Source organism: Galeopterus variegatus, unplaced genomic scaffold (assembly GCF_000696425.1).
Source record: "Galeopterus variegatus unplaced genomic scaffold, G_variegatus-3.0.2 Scaffold3418, whole genome shotgun sequence".
NCBI lineage: Eukaryota > Metazoa > Chordata > Mammalia > Dermoptera > Cynocephalidae > Galeopterus > Galeopterus variegatus.
The window spans coordinates 60,418-79,321 of NW_007729529.1; the positions used below are offsets into that span (position 1 = coordinate 60,418).

Sequence of the window (18,904 nt, forward strand, 5' to 3'; positions counted from 1 at the left end):
GTATGTGGGATCCGAACCCTCGGGCGGGAGCGCTGCCGCGCTTCCCAAGCGGCGCACTTATTCAGTGCGCCACCGGGCCGGCCCAAGACATGTCTTTTCCATCTCATTAACACTTATGCAGCCTCAACACTGACCTCTTAATTAATATATTTTATTTCCAACCAGTTACTTTCTTCCTCTTTAACCCAGCTCAACTCCCATCCTTCTGTAATAAAATGCCCAGGATATTTAGAGATTTTCTACATTCAGATTTACTCTTGAACTATAGACTTATATCTGTATGCTTAAAGCCATGTAATTATCATATGTCTGAGTATTAGCCTTTACCTTTTATGATAGTGTGGAAAATGGGTAAAGGGATGGCATAGGAGGAAGCCTGTTTTTTTTTTTTTTTTTATTGTGGTCTAACTATAAAAATCCATAGAAGGGCTTTGCTTTGGGAATGGGAGCACAGGAAAAAGCAAGTGAGACTGACCCATGTCCCAGGTTCGATATTAGTGGGAATCCCTGCTCTCTATAGACTTTTACTACCTGACCAACCCTACACACACCCATGTCAGACCTACTCCATATATCCCCTGCCCAGCCCTGTTCAAGTCCATGATGAAAGGCTAGAAATGAACAAATAATAGAGAAAATTAATGAAAACACAGCTAGTTCTTTGAAAAGATCAATAAATAAAACTTTTCTCTAGATTGATTAATGAAAAAGAGAAATCACAAAGTACTATATGAGGAATGTGAGAAGTGATATCATTACAGATCATACAGATATTAAAGCTACAATAAGAGAGTGTTACAAATAATTCTGTGCCAATACATTTGACAACGTGGATAAAACAACTTGGATAAAATGAACAGAGTATTTAAAAGATACAAATTTCCAAAACTGACACAAGGAGAAGTAGAAAACCTGGCTACCCTATATCAATGAAAGAAAATGAATTTGTAATTAAAATCTTCTCACAAACAAACCTCAATACCTAGATGTCTTATTGGTGAATTCCACCAAGCATATAAGGAAGAAATAAAGCTTATTCTGCACAAATTCATTCAGAAAATAGAGCAGGATGAAAAACTTCCCTATTTATTTTATGAGGCTAGCATTACCCTGATACAATAATCCTGATACAAAAGCCAGACAAAGAAAAAGGAAGAAGTGAGAAAGAAAGGAAGAGAAAAAGAAAAAAAACTCCAGTGCATGGTAAAGGGCCACAAGAAATGAATACATTGTGTAATGATAAATATACTGATTATCCTGATTTGAACATCTCATGTTGCACACAGGTATTGATATTCAACGCTGAATCCAACAGACATGTATGTTCAATCAATAATGTTTCAATAAAAAGTAAAATAAAATACAAAAAATAAAAATACTGAAGTTTTAGCAAATCAAATCCAAATATGTATATATGTATAGAAAGATATAAAAAGTAATACATCTTGGACTCAATTGATTAGAGCACGGTGCTGATAACACCAAAGTCTAGGGTTCAATCCCTGTACTGGCCAGCTGCCAAAAAGAAAAAAAGTAATAGATCCTGACCAAGTAAATTTATATTAGGAATGAAAGTTTTGTTTAATATTCAAAAATCAATCATTGATATTCAGGGTATTAACAGATAAAAAAGAAAAACCATATGAACCCTCATTTATAATAAAAACTTTTAGCCAGTTGGGAATAGAATGGAACTTTCTCTGGTAAAAGTTATCTATGAGAAACCTACAGATTATATCTGTAATCCACATAATGTAGAAAGATTGGGAACATGACAAGAGTCCATTCTCACTACTGTTATTCAATGATGTACTGGAGGCCCTGTGAGACATGAAGATATGTAGATTAGAAGGAAAAGAAATTACAACTCTCATTTGCAGAAAATACAATCATGTACAAAGTCTATCCTAAGGAATTTTACAAAAAAAACTACTATAACTAATAATTGAATGGAGGAAGGTCACAGAGACACAAGGCCAATATGCAAAAATCAATTGTATTTCTATATACTAAAAATGAACAGTTGGAAAGTAAAATTTGTTTAAATACCATTTACAATAGCATCCAAAAACATGAAACATTTAGAACTAAATTTTTAAAAATATGTACAAGACCTGTACATTGAAAATGACAAAACGTTAATAACAGAAAGTAAGAAGTACCTAAATAAATGGAATGATATATGATGTTTATGGATTGGGAGACTAAGTATTGTTAATATGGTAGTTCTCCCCAGATTAACTGAGCAAGGCGTGGCAAGCTATGGCCTATGGGCCAAATCTAACCCACCCTGATTTTGTAAATAAAGTTTTATTAGAACACATCCATGTGTACTTATTTATGTATTTTCCAGTTTTTGTAAATTTGTATGTTTATATATATATATGTGTGTGTGTGTGTTTATATTAGTATAAGCACTGGGAATGGTGTTACACTATCACCAGGCTATGGACCTTGGTCACCCCAGGGGGATGGGAATGAAGTAATGTTGAGAAGAGATCATAATTTTTCCTTTATACATTTTTGCCTAGTTTTACTTATGGAAAAGCATGAATTATTTTTGTAACTGAAAATTTAATTTAAAAAACACAAACCCTTATCATTCTAAGGAAAGACGTACAGTGTTTATAGTTGCTTTTCTGATCACCTTTTGCTAGAATTTGTTAGGTCTGATATTAAAGTGAAATTCAAAGGGACCCAGTTTATTCTTCCAGAGCCCAGGGTACTTTCAAACAAGGGCACATGACCTGCACTTGGCCTCTCACTCACAAGTAGCAGAAAATCAGGTGGTTTCTCAAAAGCAAAATGGGGAAGTAGATGCTAAACAAAAAAAATGAGAAATATTGACTTCGATACCAAGTAAGATGAGGAGGGGAACAGGAAAAGAAAAGAAAGAGAAGCAGGGAAGGAAAGAGACCGTGGAAGAGAAGACTTGAGGGAGACCTAATCCAGGAGTCTCAAGACTTTCTACATGTCCCAGACTTTGTACATTCATAATCCTTTCACTCCTCTTATCAGAGATGACCACTGCTCTCTTGGCTATCAATGTGAATAATGTTTCACTTCCTCCTACCATTTATTATCGCATCCACTAGTGTGTGTGTCTTTGGAGGATTTTTTTTTTTTTTTCCCTCTCTCCATAGTTCATTGATGGCATAATCTTCTCTCCAGCAAGTGAGAAGAGCAGATTCAGGGGATATACAGTTAGTGCAGGTTTTCTTACTTATTTTAGCTGGGAAAAAAGTCCAACTGTATTCAATATGATGTAATTATGGTCAAAAATATACTAGGAGTTTCTTTTTATTCAAAGCAAATACTTTTAAATTATGGATTCCTAAACCCTTTGTTTAGTGGGAAGTTTTAATCATTAGCCAGTCTTCATGACCTAGAGACCCTCTGAAGATAGGAAAATTTTAAAAAATTTATTGCCATTAAAAAATACAACATTTGGGACTGGCCAGTTAGCTTACTTGGTAGAGCGTAGTTCTGGTAACACCGAGGTCAAGGGTTTGGACCCCTGTACTTGAAAGTCACCAAATAAATAAACAAATAATTTTTTTAAATTACAAAATTTTTTTGGACTTTATAAACATCAATCTTAAATTTTAAAAATTCTTATGGCTGGCCAGTTAGTTCACTTGGGACAGCGTGGTACCGATAACACCAAAATCAAGGGTTTAGATGTCCGTACCAGCCAGCTGCCAAAAAAAAAAATAGTAATAAAATTTTTAAAATAAAAATTCTTACTCTTTAGACCCATTACCTCAAAGAAGTACGTCACATAATCAAATGCAAGATTTGTTTTTTTCTTATTTTAATCCAACAGGGTCATCCATCACTTGTGAAAGCTCTGTCCTGCCTGTACGAAAAGTTTTATCATCATCAAATCAATCCAAATAAAGAAATCCTTGTGACAGTAGGAGCATATGGATCTCTTTTTAATGCTATTCAAGGATTAATTGATGAGGGAGATGAAGTAAGTATGTTCAAATTATCAAAATGCCTATATTAATGATTATCATTTCCCTGCCTTTCAATCTTTTGCTTATTTTAGTTTCTTTTCTTTTTTCTTTCTTTTTTTGAAGTCTAATGCATACACGGTAAAGTTCACTAATCTTAAATGTACAGCTGGATAAATTTTCATGTAACTACTACCCAGATGAAGATATAGCACATTTCCAGCACCCCAGAAGGCTCCTCTGTGCCCTTTCCTAGTCTATGTTCTCCCAGAGGTAACCACTCCTCTTTGTTTTGACTGCTCTTTCATTTGATATAAATAGAATCATACAGTATATGTGCTCTTGGGTCTGGCATCTTTCATTTATCAAGTCTGTGAGATTCATCCACTTTGTTGCATTTAGTTTATTTTTCTTATTTTTATAGGCCATTTAGATAAAGACAGGCAAAGGCACCAGCAATGAGGAGGCAAAAGAACTTTCCATTTTCATTCCTAAAATAGCCTTTAATCTGATTTCAGTCAACAAATATTTGATCAATGCGTTTTTATGCCCAGTGCTTTCTTTGAATTCTCATAGCCCTTTATCATACCACTTTTATAAAAGACAGTGCTATCTACTTTGTATTTTGTTATTTTTTTACATCTCTAATTCCCTCTGCTATGCCAGACAATAAGCTCTTTGAGGAAGCACATTAAGGAAGTACACACTTTTACATACATAATGTCCTTTAATCCTATAACAGAATTGAAAGTTTTGTCTCATACTTTGATGGTATTAGTCCTTTGTTGCTTCCCCCTTCTCTGCACTCTGTTAGAATGTCCCAAAGCTCCGTCCTTGAACTTCTTTTTTCTGTTCTTTCTTCCTCGTTCACCTTATTTAATATTTTGACACCACACACATGTCACTTTCCAACATTCTGACCTACTTTATTTTCTTTAGAGCATTCATTGCTATTTGAAATTATCTAACTTACTTTTTTTCTTGCTTATTACAAGTCTCAGTAGGATCTAAGATCCAGGAAAGCTTGTTTTATTGGTATAACTGCTAACACATAGAATAATGAGTGCTCAATAAATATTTTTCAAAAATTGAGAGAGGAATTATTATCATCATAAAAATAAAGAAATTAAGGTGAAGAGCATTATGCACATAAGGGGTCTTCAGAAAGTTCACGGGAGGATTTGTGTTATCTTTTTTATTTTATTTTTTTCCCTTTTTGTCTTTTTTCGTGACCGGTAACGGGATCGCAACCCTCGGTGTCGCGCCTGCACCGCGCTCAACCAGTGAGCGGGCTGGTCTCTATATGGGATCCGAACCCTCGGCGGGAGCGCCGCCGCACTCCCAAGCGCCGCACTCTACCGAGTGCGCCACTGGGCCGGCCCTTAATTCAATTTTTCCACAAACTTTTTGAAGTACCCTTGTATTCTTTTCACTGTACTGCCCTGCCTTCCCAACTTATTTTCCTTTATTGAGCTCTCACTTTCTATTAGGCACTATGTTTCCCACCAGGGTTGCAAAGATACATCATCTTAATTCCTGAGAACTTCACAGATGAATGAAGAGGGAAGTGAACTTACAGTCCACTTGAGGGAAGCCTCCATTCCTGGTTCATTTTTTTGTCGTCCACAATTCCTAACACCAAACTTATCACATTGTACTTAGTAGGCACTCGATATGAGTTGAATGACAGTACAAACATAGTGGCCTTTAGAATGTGCGACTCTAGTGAGAAAGGCCTTAAACATGTATTTCTTACATCCTAAGAAATAGAAACACTAAAAAGTGCACATTTAAAATAATAATTGGATACCATTAAATTTAGCCAAGAAAAGGTTAAATGAGATAACATAGTATAGACTTATGAAATTACAAATAGGTACCAGATTTTCAGAAGCAATTGGCTATCTATATATAAAGTGCCATAAAAGTGTTTATACCCTTTAATCTAGACATAGTAATCATGTGAATGAATTCAATAAAATATTTAAAATAGAGAAACCACACACTCACAAAAGAGCATAGCACAGTTACTTATTAAGCAAAAGGCAATAAAATTATCATAAAATTTAGTACAGTCTCCTGTAGCCATTAAAATAATAAATATGAAAATTATAACATGGAATTTTCTTGAAATATTGCTAGGTTTTAAAAAGGTAGAAAGAAAAATTGAATGTATATGATGGTTATAAATCATGTGTTCAAACTGTCCTTATAGAAAAGCAACAAGCCAGGGACGCCAGATCAGACTGGGGACGGGATAGTGACTGCACTCGTTGGATTGGCTCATGAGCTGAAAGCCCAGCCAGGAGCGACTGAGAACAAGCTTGTTGGGGCAAAGAGACAAGGAATAATATACACAAGGGGCTAGGAAAATAGGCAGAATCCGGATACGAGGCCCCTGGAGGAAAACTGGGAATCAGATAAGAACAATAGCAGCCCAACCTGTCTCCCTGCATCTACTTTTTGTTTGGGGATGGTTTTGAGAAGAGAGAATGTCTTTACTCTTAAGATAGTGCTTTTAAATTAACACTTTATACCAATGAGCATTACAATGTTCTCTTTCCTTCTAGTTAGCTCCTATCATTGTCTGATAAGTCACTTATAGTCCAGATTTTATTTTCTGCTTTGAAATATAAAGAAATTCTTAATGGTTTTGGGTGGAACATATCTTTGAGAGTGTGATGGCCCTTGTACTCAGATAAATGTACATATGCACTTATAAAATTATACATACAGTTCAAGTACCCCCACTGCAAGCTCATCCACATATCTCCCTAAGAGACCAAGGACTCCAATTAAGACTCCCTAGACAAGTTTATCCCCAAAATCGCTTTTTCTTGGATGTTAGCTTCGTAAAGGCAAAGTCTGCCTTTTTGACTGCTGTGTCTCCACATGTAGTACAGTGCTTCACACAAGTAGGTACACAATATTCGTGAAAGGAATTGGTGACTGATATGTTGTGTTTTCATTTGCTTTTATTTCAGGTCATAATAATAGTCCCTTTCTATGACTGCTATGAGCCCATGTTGAGAATGGTTGGAGCAACACCTGTTTACATTCCCCTAAGATCTGTAAGTTTGCCACTATGGTTCACATGCTTTAAGAAGTTTTGAATATACCAATTTCTTTGTCACCGATAAAGTTTCTACTTTGATTGCATCTCGGGATTAACTTTATATCTATTTGTCTAGTCTTTTTAAAATCATTTCAAAATAACTAATGCACTAGGTGAGTCATAGAATCTTCTATTAGCCTTAAAGTATCAGACATGTTAACCATAATAATAGCTGGGTTTGGGGAAGGAATATAGGCACTTTAAGAGCTGCTAATGTTGACAGGGTTCATTTTTCCATTTAACAGGTATGAGCATGAGACTCAGGTCCTCTTGGGCTCTCAAGGTAGAACTAAAGCCTAATTGTTTCTGTTCTTGTTCTCTGTTAGTCATGTATTCAGTTACCTTTGCCATGCCTTTCTCTAATTTTTTTTTCCTTATTAGGTTATTTATTTGTAAGGTAGCAAACATAAATTAATTGAATTAAATTACATCTTCATTTTTCATGCTTAGAAACCTGTTGATGGAAAAAAATGGTCTAGTTCTGACTGGACATTAGATCCTGAAGAACTGGCAAGTAAATTTAATTCCAGAACTAAAGCTATTATACTAAATACTCCACATAACCCTATGGGGAAGGTAAGTGAGTCTTATTTCTTTATACCGTCTTCTGACCTATTGTTTGCTCACATGTTGAAAAATGATTGGCTGTGCTTTTTCCTTTAATGCGTAGGTGTATACCAAAGAGGAACTCCAAGTAATTGCTGACCTTTGCATCAAATATGACACACTCTGCATCAGTGATGAGGTTTATGAATGGCTTGTATATCCCGGAAAAAAGCATTTTAAAATAGGTACTAATTATTACATAGACTCATAAACCTAAATATGTGTGGCCAAATGTGGAACAACTGATTGGAAAAGATCCCAGACCAGCTTTAAAATAGTGTTTGTATGGGTGTCTGTCTGAATGAGCACTTAAAAATAGTATTTGAATGAATAATGCTTAAGTAAATTCATAAGCAGCTTGAAGGACAAACAGTACGAAGTTAGGGGAAGAAATACGGGATCATACTATAAAGCTATGAAACCAGAGAAGTAGTTCTTTTGTTTGTATTTCTGGTTTCCTGCAGCAGTTTGGCTATTACTTTGTGTGTAAGTCACAGGGGCCTTGCTCATTCCTAAAGAGGTTCTGAGCTGTCTGCACGGAGCAAGTTGTCAAAATGCCAGGGCAACAATAAGTTGTTAAAAGAGCAGTATGCTGTTGCTACTCAGCCCTTGACTGAAATTTTGCCATTACTAATCTCCCAAATGCCACAGTGTCTTCTGGAGTAGTCCAAATTTATATCAACTATAGGATTATAAGCTGGGCTGCAACCTTTGTATCTTTGCACCTGCCCTTCCTTTGCCTAGAAACACTTTTTCCCCAAATATCCTTTGAGGATATTTGATCCTTCACCTCCTTCAGGCCTTTGTCCTGATGTCAGTTTTCATGACCACCACATTTAAGATAGTTCCACCTTTCCCTCTAGCGTTTACTTTGTCCTTTTTCTGTTTTGTTTCTTCCTCTATAGTAAATATCAGACTGTGTATATTTTACTTCTCCACCAGAAGAAGGTAGGGATTATTATTTGTTTTGGTCTCTTCTGCATCCCCATTTTTCAGAATAGGGTCTTGCACAGGGTAGCCAATCAGAAAATAAAGATTGAATAAATGACTAAAAGGTATGAAAAGGATAAGGGAAAGATGACAAAACAATACTGTGGAAGAAATCGATAAATTTAAAAATTGGTGTATTTATATATAAACAGTTGTTACATGTATTACCATTGTTCCTATAGTGCATTACAAATTGCTAGAGACAGGAGGAGAAAGCAGCTGCCTGAAGGGATCAGAAAAGGAGTGGTCAAAAGATAGCATTAGCTAAGTAGAGAAATAGAAACTGAGTTCCTATCAGATAAACTAGCATGTACTAAGGCAAGGAGGTGTGAAAGATCAAGATATATGTAAAAAAGTTTAAGTGGTTTAATTTATAAGTGTGCATTGTAGTAACTGGCAGAGATGAGGGTGGAAAACTAGGGTGATTCTAAAGGAATTTCTATATGAGAATAAAGAATATAAACTCTGTTGAAGACATCAGTGATTCTGAAACTTACTTTAGTGGTAGAGCACCTGGAAGTCACAATGCTGCATATCATGAAGTAGTGATATAATGAATTCCACCTTGAAACTAGAAGTAATTTTCCTAACAGAAGTTCAATAATTAGAAGTCAATATAAAAGAAAAGAAAACAAAAAAAGCAACAAGAAAAAGAAGTCAATATAAAAATCACAATTCTATTTATAGTTGTCTGTAACAAAGAGCTATTGAAATAAATACATTTGAGTTTTTCTGATTTTGTCATTAGTATTCATTTGCTAAATGTTCATTTCTTTCACTATTGGTAGCATTCACAATCATGTAAGTGGTAGCAATTGCCAAAGGCTAAAGAAAATTATGTGGAAGAAAACTTAAAATTGATTTTTAAAAGTTTTTATATATTAATTTGATTACCAGAGTGCCAGTGAGCATACTCAGAACTACTGCAAAAGGTGTGACAAGGCAGGTGAGCTGGTTCCATGACTGAATATTCTGTGCTAAGGTAAGAGTCAGGTGTAAGCAAGGGTCTTAAGCAAATCCAGCACCCTGGCAGTGGAGATGGTACATGGAGGCTGTGCTGAAGTAGAAACTATGGCTCATAGAGCATAGCATTTGAAGGTGGGAAGGGGACGAGCAAGTAGGATTCTGGGATTTATAGCCTGAAATATTCAGCAGTGATGCGTCCCTTAACCAGAGTAAATATGGACAGGAGGAGCAGATTTGTGGGGAAGAGTTGAGCAAAAGGAATTCCTGCGTCTTGTGCTTTAAACGTGCTAAGTTGGAGTATCTGGAGACAAGTTAAATTACAGGCCTAATAGTCAGGATCCAATTATGAAGAGATATATTTGGGGCCTTCATCAAAATTCTGGGGATAGGTGGAGCCATGGAAGAGAATGAATTTTCTCAGGGAGAACACATAAACAGAGAAGGCAGCCAGGCATTTGCAGGGTGTGGTGCCTTAACACAGCAAAATGTTATGATGTGCCTAAACTGCGTTAGAGTCTACCATCACCCATCTTGTTGTTGACCTCCATCTCAGGTCATATGAACTATTTCGCAGTCGAAACTCAGACCCTCATTATTTTTTATTACACAGCAAAATGTTATGATGTGCCTAAACTGCGTTAGAGTCTACCATCACCCATCTTGTTGTGGACCTCCATCTCAGGTCATATGAACTATTTCGCAGTCGAAACTCAGACCCTCATTATTTTTTATTATAATTATTTCAGTTTGGCAATATGCACTCCAAAATATCACTTTAAGTGAACTCGAAATTTATTATTTAGGCCTACGAATTATAAGCCCTTCAGGGTAAAGTATAACTGATACCAATTACTTGCTGAAGATATGCAAGATATATATTTTTAGCTCAGATTTGTTTATTTGTTATAACAGCCCATAAAGTTAAAACAAGAAAAACAGAATGAATTCACTATTTCATTATTTAGAAAGCGCAATTCGTTTACATTAAAACTTAGGTGTTCTATCAAATACAGTGGCCTTTGTTACAAGAAAGTTGCAAAATGGCTATTACATCGATTTCCAAATCATGACAGTTGTTCTTTAATATACAATAAGGCTTTCTAGCCATACATCATGAAATTAACATCATCTTCATATTGTCACAGAGGCAGGTTTCCCTGGTGCAGCACTGTTCATCGTGTCTCTAATCTTCATCTGACTTCTGCTGAAGCTTCAGCCACCTATGAATAACAATTATAGCTGCTTTGGCTGAATTAAGGATTATGGGTCATAAACGAGAAGTGCAAAGACCAGTTGCCTTTTGGATGTACAAGTTACTGCAATCTAACATAACAAATAATGGATGATTTTCTAAAGTCATCAGAACTGGAAAGAATTTTTTTTCTTTTTTTTGCCTGTAAATTATCACATTTACATACAAAGCTGTGGTCATCTCCTCTGCCTGTATATTCACATTAACTTATGTGGATCTACAAATCTCTGAGATAAAGAAGACATGAGGATCTAGATATTTTAACATTACTTGAAGCTTTTTGTATGAAATAGTAGAATTTGCTCTTCCTGGATCAGATTTTTGATTAAATGATGTTTCCTGGTCAATGAAATGACATTTTAGTCAACAAAAGAAACCTCTCTTCTCCCACTATTTATATAATAATAATAATACGCTGATACTTGTAAAATTAGTATAAAATTCCTTCTGAGTTATTCATCTGATCAGCTTACTCTGAAAAAAAAAGACGTACACTTTTATATGACTAAAATAGTCATCAACAAATTACTCTTCTTTTAAATACACAGTATAATTAGATTTGATATTTTGTGAGTGAAACCTATATTTGATGTTCAAGTGAATAGTTTTGGTTTCCCTCATATATAACTTATAGTGAAAATGTTAGGATTGTATTAGTTTCTCTGGGTAATTTTAATTTCCCATGAATTTATTTTAAATATTGTTCTTACTAACAGGCCTTCCTGATTTTGGATATACATTATTACTTTAAAGGAATTGATATTCTGCATTTTAAACAATGTTTAGATTTTCCGTGATCAAATAGAAAAGTGTGGTGTGTGTCATGGTGTTCTTTTGGAATACTTTGGAAGACTAGAAATGTCTCAAAACTTGAAGGGATATAATTACTCATATCAAATGTTAGAATATTCCTTCATCAACTGGATCCTCTAAATATTTTCCTCATTTATCTTTTTAGTTTTTGTTATTTTCCACAGAGAATATATTTATAATTTTTCTGATTTACACAGTTTTCCTACTATTACAGATAGTGGCAGATATTTCACAATAAGCTGAAATTACTTATGCATCATTTTGGAAATTTCTTTAGCTACCTTACATTTTAGTAGGCACTTTACTTGCTTATGAGCAGATTGCTTTAAGAAAGCAGAAACTTTGATCCACAGAAGTGAGCATTTATTTTTACTTTGTGTGTACCAGCACTGTTAAAACAATACAAAAGCCTCCACTGTACCTCTAAAAAAGCAAGTGGAAAAACGTATGGGATTGCCTGTGAAGAATTTCACAAGTAAATGGCTTGAGGAACCCAAAAAGCAGTGTTGCAGGTAGTCATATCAGAAGATTCACAGAGGAGTAATTTAGCAATGTCCAACAAAATTCACAAATTCTTGCATTTTATACCTCCACGCCTTTGTTAGCCCAAAATACGTTTCCTCCCCTCTCTGCCTGGCTAAAGCCTATGTGGACTTCCAAGTCTCAGCTCAAGCATTACTGGCTGCAGAAAGATACCCCCAGCACTCTCTTCTATCCTTGCATAACACTCCATGCCTACTGGTATAACGGAGCTTGTCACAGTGCATTACACTTGCTGTCTTACATGTCTCCTACCCCTACTATATGTCATGCTCTTTGAAGATAGGAACTACGTCTTACTCATATTTGTTTCCTCTAAATCTAGCTTACTTAGTCCCTCGAACCTGGTGGTTGCTAGTAAATATTTGATGGGCGAATGAATTAATAAATGAATGACTTTATTAAAGATATTAATCAACTTCTATATTTGCAAATTCGCCTACTCCCTAAAATATATTTGTAACACCGAAATCAGTGGTCACAGCTGTTCATTACAAGATGGGCAAAAGGTCTGAGTCACCTATACATGTATTCCCAGTTAAGGTCAAACAAGGCAACACTCTGCTTCCTGTTTCAGCTCATACTATAAACAGGTGTCTTTTTCACAGTGATTTTGCTGTTTAAAATGGACCTGAAGCATCGTGCTGAAGTGCTGTCTAGTGTTGCTAAGCAAAAAAGGCTGTGGTGTGGCTTTCGGAGAAAATACATATGTTCAGTAAGCTTCATTCAGGCACAAATTCTAGCGCTGTTGGCAACAGGGATATTAGGCGGCAATAGCAAAAAGGTACAGGGCTTCTTTTAGGGTGGAATAATGTTCTAAAATTGATTATGGCGATAGTTGCACAGCTGTGGATATACTAAAAATCACTGAATGGTACACTTTAAATGGGTGAATTATATGATATGGGACTTATATCTCAATATAATTGTTAGCAAAACACACTTTTAGGGTGGAATAATGTTCTAAAATTGATTATGGCGATAGTTGCACAGCTGTGGATATACGAAAAATCACTGAATGGTACACTTTAAATGGGTGAATTATATGATATGGGACTTATATCTCAATATAATTGTTAGCAAAACACACACACACACACACACATTACTGAGCCCTACCCGCAGAGTTTCTGATTCAGTAGGTCTGGGATATGAGGCCCAATCATTTACCTTTCTTACAAGTGATGCAGATATTACTTGTCTGGGACCACATTTTAGGAACTATTGTTCTAAGAAGACTAGAGAAGTAGGCTCAGAAAATGGGTTAAACAATAGTCAGAACCACAAACAAAACCATGCAAACTGATTATTATGTTAGACATACAACCCCTCCTGACACTGATTGCTGGATGCCACCGTGCATGTGACAGCTGCCACTTGAACTGGCCCAGAATGCTGCCTACTGGAGCCACTGCCACTCCTGCCCCTGGAAATAATCTTGCTAATTAAAATTATTAAATCTGTTTACGTATTATTTGGGGCCAACATGACAGTGTTTTAAGGCATTACAACATTTTCAGCTCCGTTTTGGGTAAAAGTTACGTTATAAAAATAAAAATCCTATTGAAATAACTATACTGACTACACTATAATACATTTATTTTCACTGAATTCATGTATCTTTGTTATGCTTTTAGATTATACTCAGTGCAGATTGATTGGAAAGCAATTGTTTAACCTTTGTCCCCCTGTTCAGCCACTTTTCCAGGTATGTGGGAGAGAACAGTAACAATAGGAAGTGCTGGGAAGACTTACAGCGTAACTGGCTGGAAGGTGAGATGAGTAAGAATTTAATTGCTTAAAAATAGGCATGTATTTTATATTTTGTAGAGTGTTCTGTGTGTTAAATGCATACATATTCAGTCTACATAGGTTTTTATACTTAGTGATCTTTTACTTATTTATTGACTTAGCTGTCATGCTGAGCTTTCTCCTTTTTGAGACCTAATCATTTTTTTCCAGTAAGAAAAATTAGGTAATTTTTTATTTTCATTAGAGGTCAACTAATGACATGTTTTTCTCTGCAAAGATAAGTTCAAATTATTAATAAAAAAGAAGAAAATAATAATAGCTAATATTTTCGCTCTTACTATGTGCCAGATTCATGTTTTACATGTACTAATTCCTTTCATTCTCATAATCACTTTATAAGGTGGGCACAATTATTATCCCTGTTTTACAGATGATAAAACTAAAGCACAAACAAGTGAAATAACTTGCCTGAGATTACACTGTTAATGAATTCAAGCCAGGAGGGGTAGTCTGGCTTCAGAATCCACGCACTTAACCACTGTGCTATTTATTACAATAACAATTTATCTAGTTGAAACTCAGTTCTTTCTTCCAGCCTCACCTCTCCTGAACATGGCTAAAAGGCTGGGAGCATCCAAAATGAGGCCTGCAGAATTAAAAGTCTGTATGTTTTAATTATGGAAGAATCCCTCAGGCCCTCATTCACAGTTACTTTTATCTGTAATTCAAACAAGCTTTTCTTTGGTTTTTAGTCCTCCAGAATATCAAAAGTAGCACATTCATTAGAAGAAGGGAAAAGGCTATTAATGATTGCAGGCTCTGCTTACCTTCTGAATTCAGAGCTTAATGATGTAGGCAGAGCTAGTGACTCCAATTGGAAACTTCTTCACAAAAAGTGCAGGGTTGAAATGATACTAAGTGCAAATACTGCACTGCTTTCATAGTGTGGACATTTTGGAATCTCACGCTTAACAATTGGATTAAATTTAACTACTCTATAAGATTTGGTATACACAATTAGATTTTTTTTTAAATCTTCCTTTATCTTTTTCTTTCCAGCTTGGCTGGTCTATTGGTCCTAATCATTTGATAAAACATTTACAAACAGTTCAACAAAATTCCGTTTATACCTGTGCAACTCCTTTACAAGTAAGTGTTATAATAACTTGGGGGTGAAGCATGGTCTTTTCATGAAGGTGTTACTTTCATATCATGTATTTGAATTAACCTTATTCTTTCCTTCATGTCTTTCTTGAACAGGGCCTTCTATATAATTTGAGAATTTAGGAACAGACACATATTCTCTGTCATAAGAATAGGTCTTTTGTTTTGTTTTGTTTTAATACATCACGTTCTGGCTTTGAACACTCATAATGTTACTGGCAGAAGCACAAAGTGCTACAAACTGTCTGGAGAACAACAGCAGCACCAAGCAAAATTACAGATGTGCTTGCCCTATGAAACAGCAGTCCATCTTCTGACAACTTACCCTAGAGCTGTTATCTGTATATGTAAGAAGTTATGTATGTAGGTGGCTATTCATTGTGGATTGGAGATAATCCTTTAACTGTCTACAGATAATTGGTTAAATAAACCATCATCTATCCAAACATTAAAATATTAAATGACTGGACTAGTTTCCTATTACTACTGTAGCAAATTACCACAAACTTAGTGACTTAAAACAACACAAATTTATTATCTTAACTGCTCCGCACGTCAGAAGTCTGAAATGGATCTTAAAGGGTTAAAACCAAGGCGTCGGCATTGATGTGTTCCTTCAGAGGCACCAGGGGAGAATCTGTCCCTTGACTTTTACAGCTTATAGAGGCTTCCTGCATTCCTTGGCTAGTGGTCACATCACTCCAACCTCTGCTTGCATGGACACATCTTCTCCTGTGACTAACCCTTCTACCTCCTTTTCTCCCTCTTAAGGATACTTGTAATTACATTAAGCGCATTAGATAATCTCACCATCTCAAGATCCCTAATTTAAATCACATCTGCAAAGTTCCTTTTGTCATGCAAGGTAATATATTTACAGGTTCTGGGGTTTAAGAAATGAACATCTTTGGGGCCATTATTCTGTCACAGAATAATGTTACAGAGTAAAAAACCACAATGGCTATTTAAAAGAAAAAAGATAAAGAAAGAGATTGAAGAAACTCTGTAATTACTGATAAGGAAAGATTTCCAGAATATATTACAGAGTAAAAAAAGGAAAGATACAGAGCAGTGTAGATTTATGCTACATTTTACATAAGAAAGGAGTAAACTGCTTGTGTTTCCTTAAATGATCTCTGGAAGGATCCATAGGAAGCTAGTAAAAGTGGCTATTTGTAAGAGTGAAAGGAATTAAAAGGGCAAAAGAGTAAAATATATTGGCAACAGTGTACTTGATTTTTTGCTTCCTGTCAAAAATACCTTTTGAATGGGAAAAATTTCTATTATAAAATTCTTTTTTCAGTGACTCTCTAAAGTAATACTATGATAGAAGCTAATTCTTGCATTTGGTTTTATTGTATACTAAGCTCATTTTATCTTCTCAAAATAAATCCATTCACTTATTCAGCAAACATTTACTGAGCATTGGAGCTATAACAGACAAAAATTCCTACTCTTGTGGAGCTCACAACCTCATGGGGGGGACATAAATAATAAAGAGATAAATGTTTTAAATATATATCAGATGTTGATAGAGAGCAAGAAGAAAAAGTAGGGAAGAGGAAGGATGTAAAGTGCCAAGGGGGAGAATATACAACGTTAAATAAGGTCATCTTTGAAAGCCTTGCTGAAAAGGTAACATTTGAGCAATGAACTGAAGGAGGTTAAGCAGCCATGTGGTTACCTAGAGGAGAAGCCTAAGGACTGAGAGAACAGCAAGTACAAAGGCCCAGTGGTAGGCAGCTGGTTGGCATGTTTATCTCAGTGAGCAGCACAGAGGCAGGAACGGGATGATCAAGGGAGAAGAGCAGGAGGAACTAGGATCAGAGTTATAGCTGGGATCAAGCTAGGCCACATATGTCACTGTAAGGACTGGACGAAGTCAATGGAGACTAGAAGTGACACGGTCTGGCTTGTGTTATCAAAGGGACCGTGGCTGCTTTGTAGAGTGAGAAGGCTGTTGCAATGATCCAGGAGAGAAATGCCAGTGGATTGAATGAATATGTGGATGGTAGAAGTGGTGAAAAGTGATTGGACTCTGAAAATATTTTGAAAGTAGAGCCAACAGTACGAACTTCAAAAAGTTCATGGAAAAATAAAATTAAGAGATGATGCAAATCATTCCATGAACTTTTTGAAGTACCCTCAAATTTATCTATGGATTACATATTGGGGTATGACAGAAAGAGAAGTCCAGGATAATGATATAATCAGGACGGACATTTATGTCTCCTGAACTTTGAATTTTCTTGGGCACTATCTCCTATTATAGTGGAAGAACAAGTTGCTGAGAAAAAGAAAGATACAGCTGAGAATCTGGAACATCTTCTGAGTCATCGTATTCTCCATTTCAGCTAGGTGCTCTGTCTCACTCTCAGCCATGCTTGGAAACTGACCCCTGCTTCCAGGGGAACTACAGATGTCCAGGCTGACGCATTCAATCCTTATTTACCCAAGATGACTTTAGTACGGGGGAATTGTTACTAATTCTGTTTTACTGCTGAATTCCTCTGGCATGAAGGCTACTCTATGATCTTGCCCCTGTCTGTCTCTCAGTCTCATCTCTTGAATGCTGTCTCTCTTGCTATCCTGCAGCCACACTGGACCTCTCTCACTTCTTCCAAGCCAACAAATTATATCCTGCCTTCTTCACTTATTTGGTTTCTGTCTCATCCCTCCCCCTTCTTTCAATATACACTAATTGGAAGCTCCATGAAGGCAAGGACCATGTCTGTCTTGTTAACTGTTATATTCCCAGCACTTACCAGAATCAGAATGCCAGGCTTAACATAGGTACTCAATATATATTTACTGAGGGGGTGAATTTACCCCTTAGTTCTCTTATTTATTTATTTATTGAAACATAATTGATTTTACATATTTTGGGGGTACAATGTTGACTATCATTATTTGTGTACAATATGTGATGATCAAATCAATATTATTAGCATATTCATCTTTACAGATCGTTTTTATTCTTTGTGTCTCTTAACCAGTCCTATTGTTCTTGATATTTCTTGCTTCCAATTAATTTCTTTCAAATGTGACCACTTTTCTCTGTCCCTCTATGTCTTAGCTGTTTCGAGTTTTTGATTATTTGCCTGGATCTCTTAGTTTGCTCCAAGTACCATTATTTCTAAGTTGTTTCTGTTCACATTTGCCTACCGAGCTTCTGCCCTTCTGCTGTATAGATCCTTGTTCTTTATGCATGCCCTGATTCTGACTTGTTTATTTCTCAAACACCTGCCTAGTCCTTAATGTCTTAGTCAGTCCAGGCTTCTATAACAAGGTATCATAGACTGGGTGCCTTATAAAACAACAGAAATTTATTTCTTACAGTTCTGGAGGCTGTGAAGTCCAAGATTAAGCTACCAGCAGGTTGTTGGCACCTTTTCACTGTGTCCTCACAAGGTGGAAGGGGCGAGCTAGCTCTCTTTTATAAGGGCACTAATCTCATTCCTGAGGGCTTTTACTCTCCTGATCTTATCACCTCCCAAAGGCCCTACCTCCTAATACCATCACTTTGGGGGTTAGGATTTCATATGAATTTGGAGGGAAACACATTCAATCCACTGCACTTAACATTGGCTTTTTCTTTGGCCCTGTTTCTTTCCTGGCTTTTCTGACTTGCCTAGAGAATGCTACAGGAGTTACTCCACATGCTCCCCAAACCAGTTACTAATCCCTGTTGCATTTTGACCACTTTCCTGGGATATGAGTGGTTACAGCAAGGATTTGCACAGCTGT

The 18,904-nt window shown here is 36.0% G+C and overlaps 1 protein-coding gene across 5 annotated transcripts in view; it reads left to right on the forward strand.

Annotated features, from left to right (window-relative positions):
* Positions 1 to 18,904, forward strand: part of CCBL2 (cysteine conjugate-beta lyase 2) — a 63,723-nt gene that overhangs the window by 25,042 nt on the left and 19,777 nt on the right. For all 5 annotated transcript variants that reach the window (XM_008584993.1, XM_008584992.1, XM_008584995.1 and 2 more), the window contains 6 exons: positions 3,827 to 3,976; positions 6,944 to 7,030; positions 7,525 to 7,650; positions 7,745 to 7,865; positions 13,938 to 14,014; positions 15,053 to 15,142. In XM_008584993.1, the coding sequence (XP_008583215.1) occupies positions 3,827 to 3,976; positions 6,944 to 7,030; positions 7,525 to 7,650; positions 7,745 to 7,865; positions 13,938 to 14,014; positions 15,053 to 15,142 (651 nt within the window). The remainder of the gene's footprint in view (positions 1 to 3,826; positions 3,977 to 6,943; positions 7,031 to 7,524; positions 7,651 to 7,744; positions 7,866 to 13,937; positions 14,015 to 15,052; positions 15,143 to 18,904) is intronic.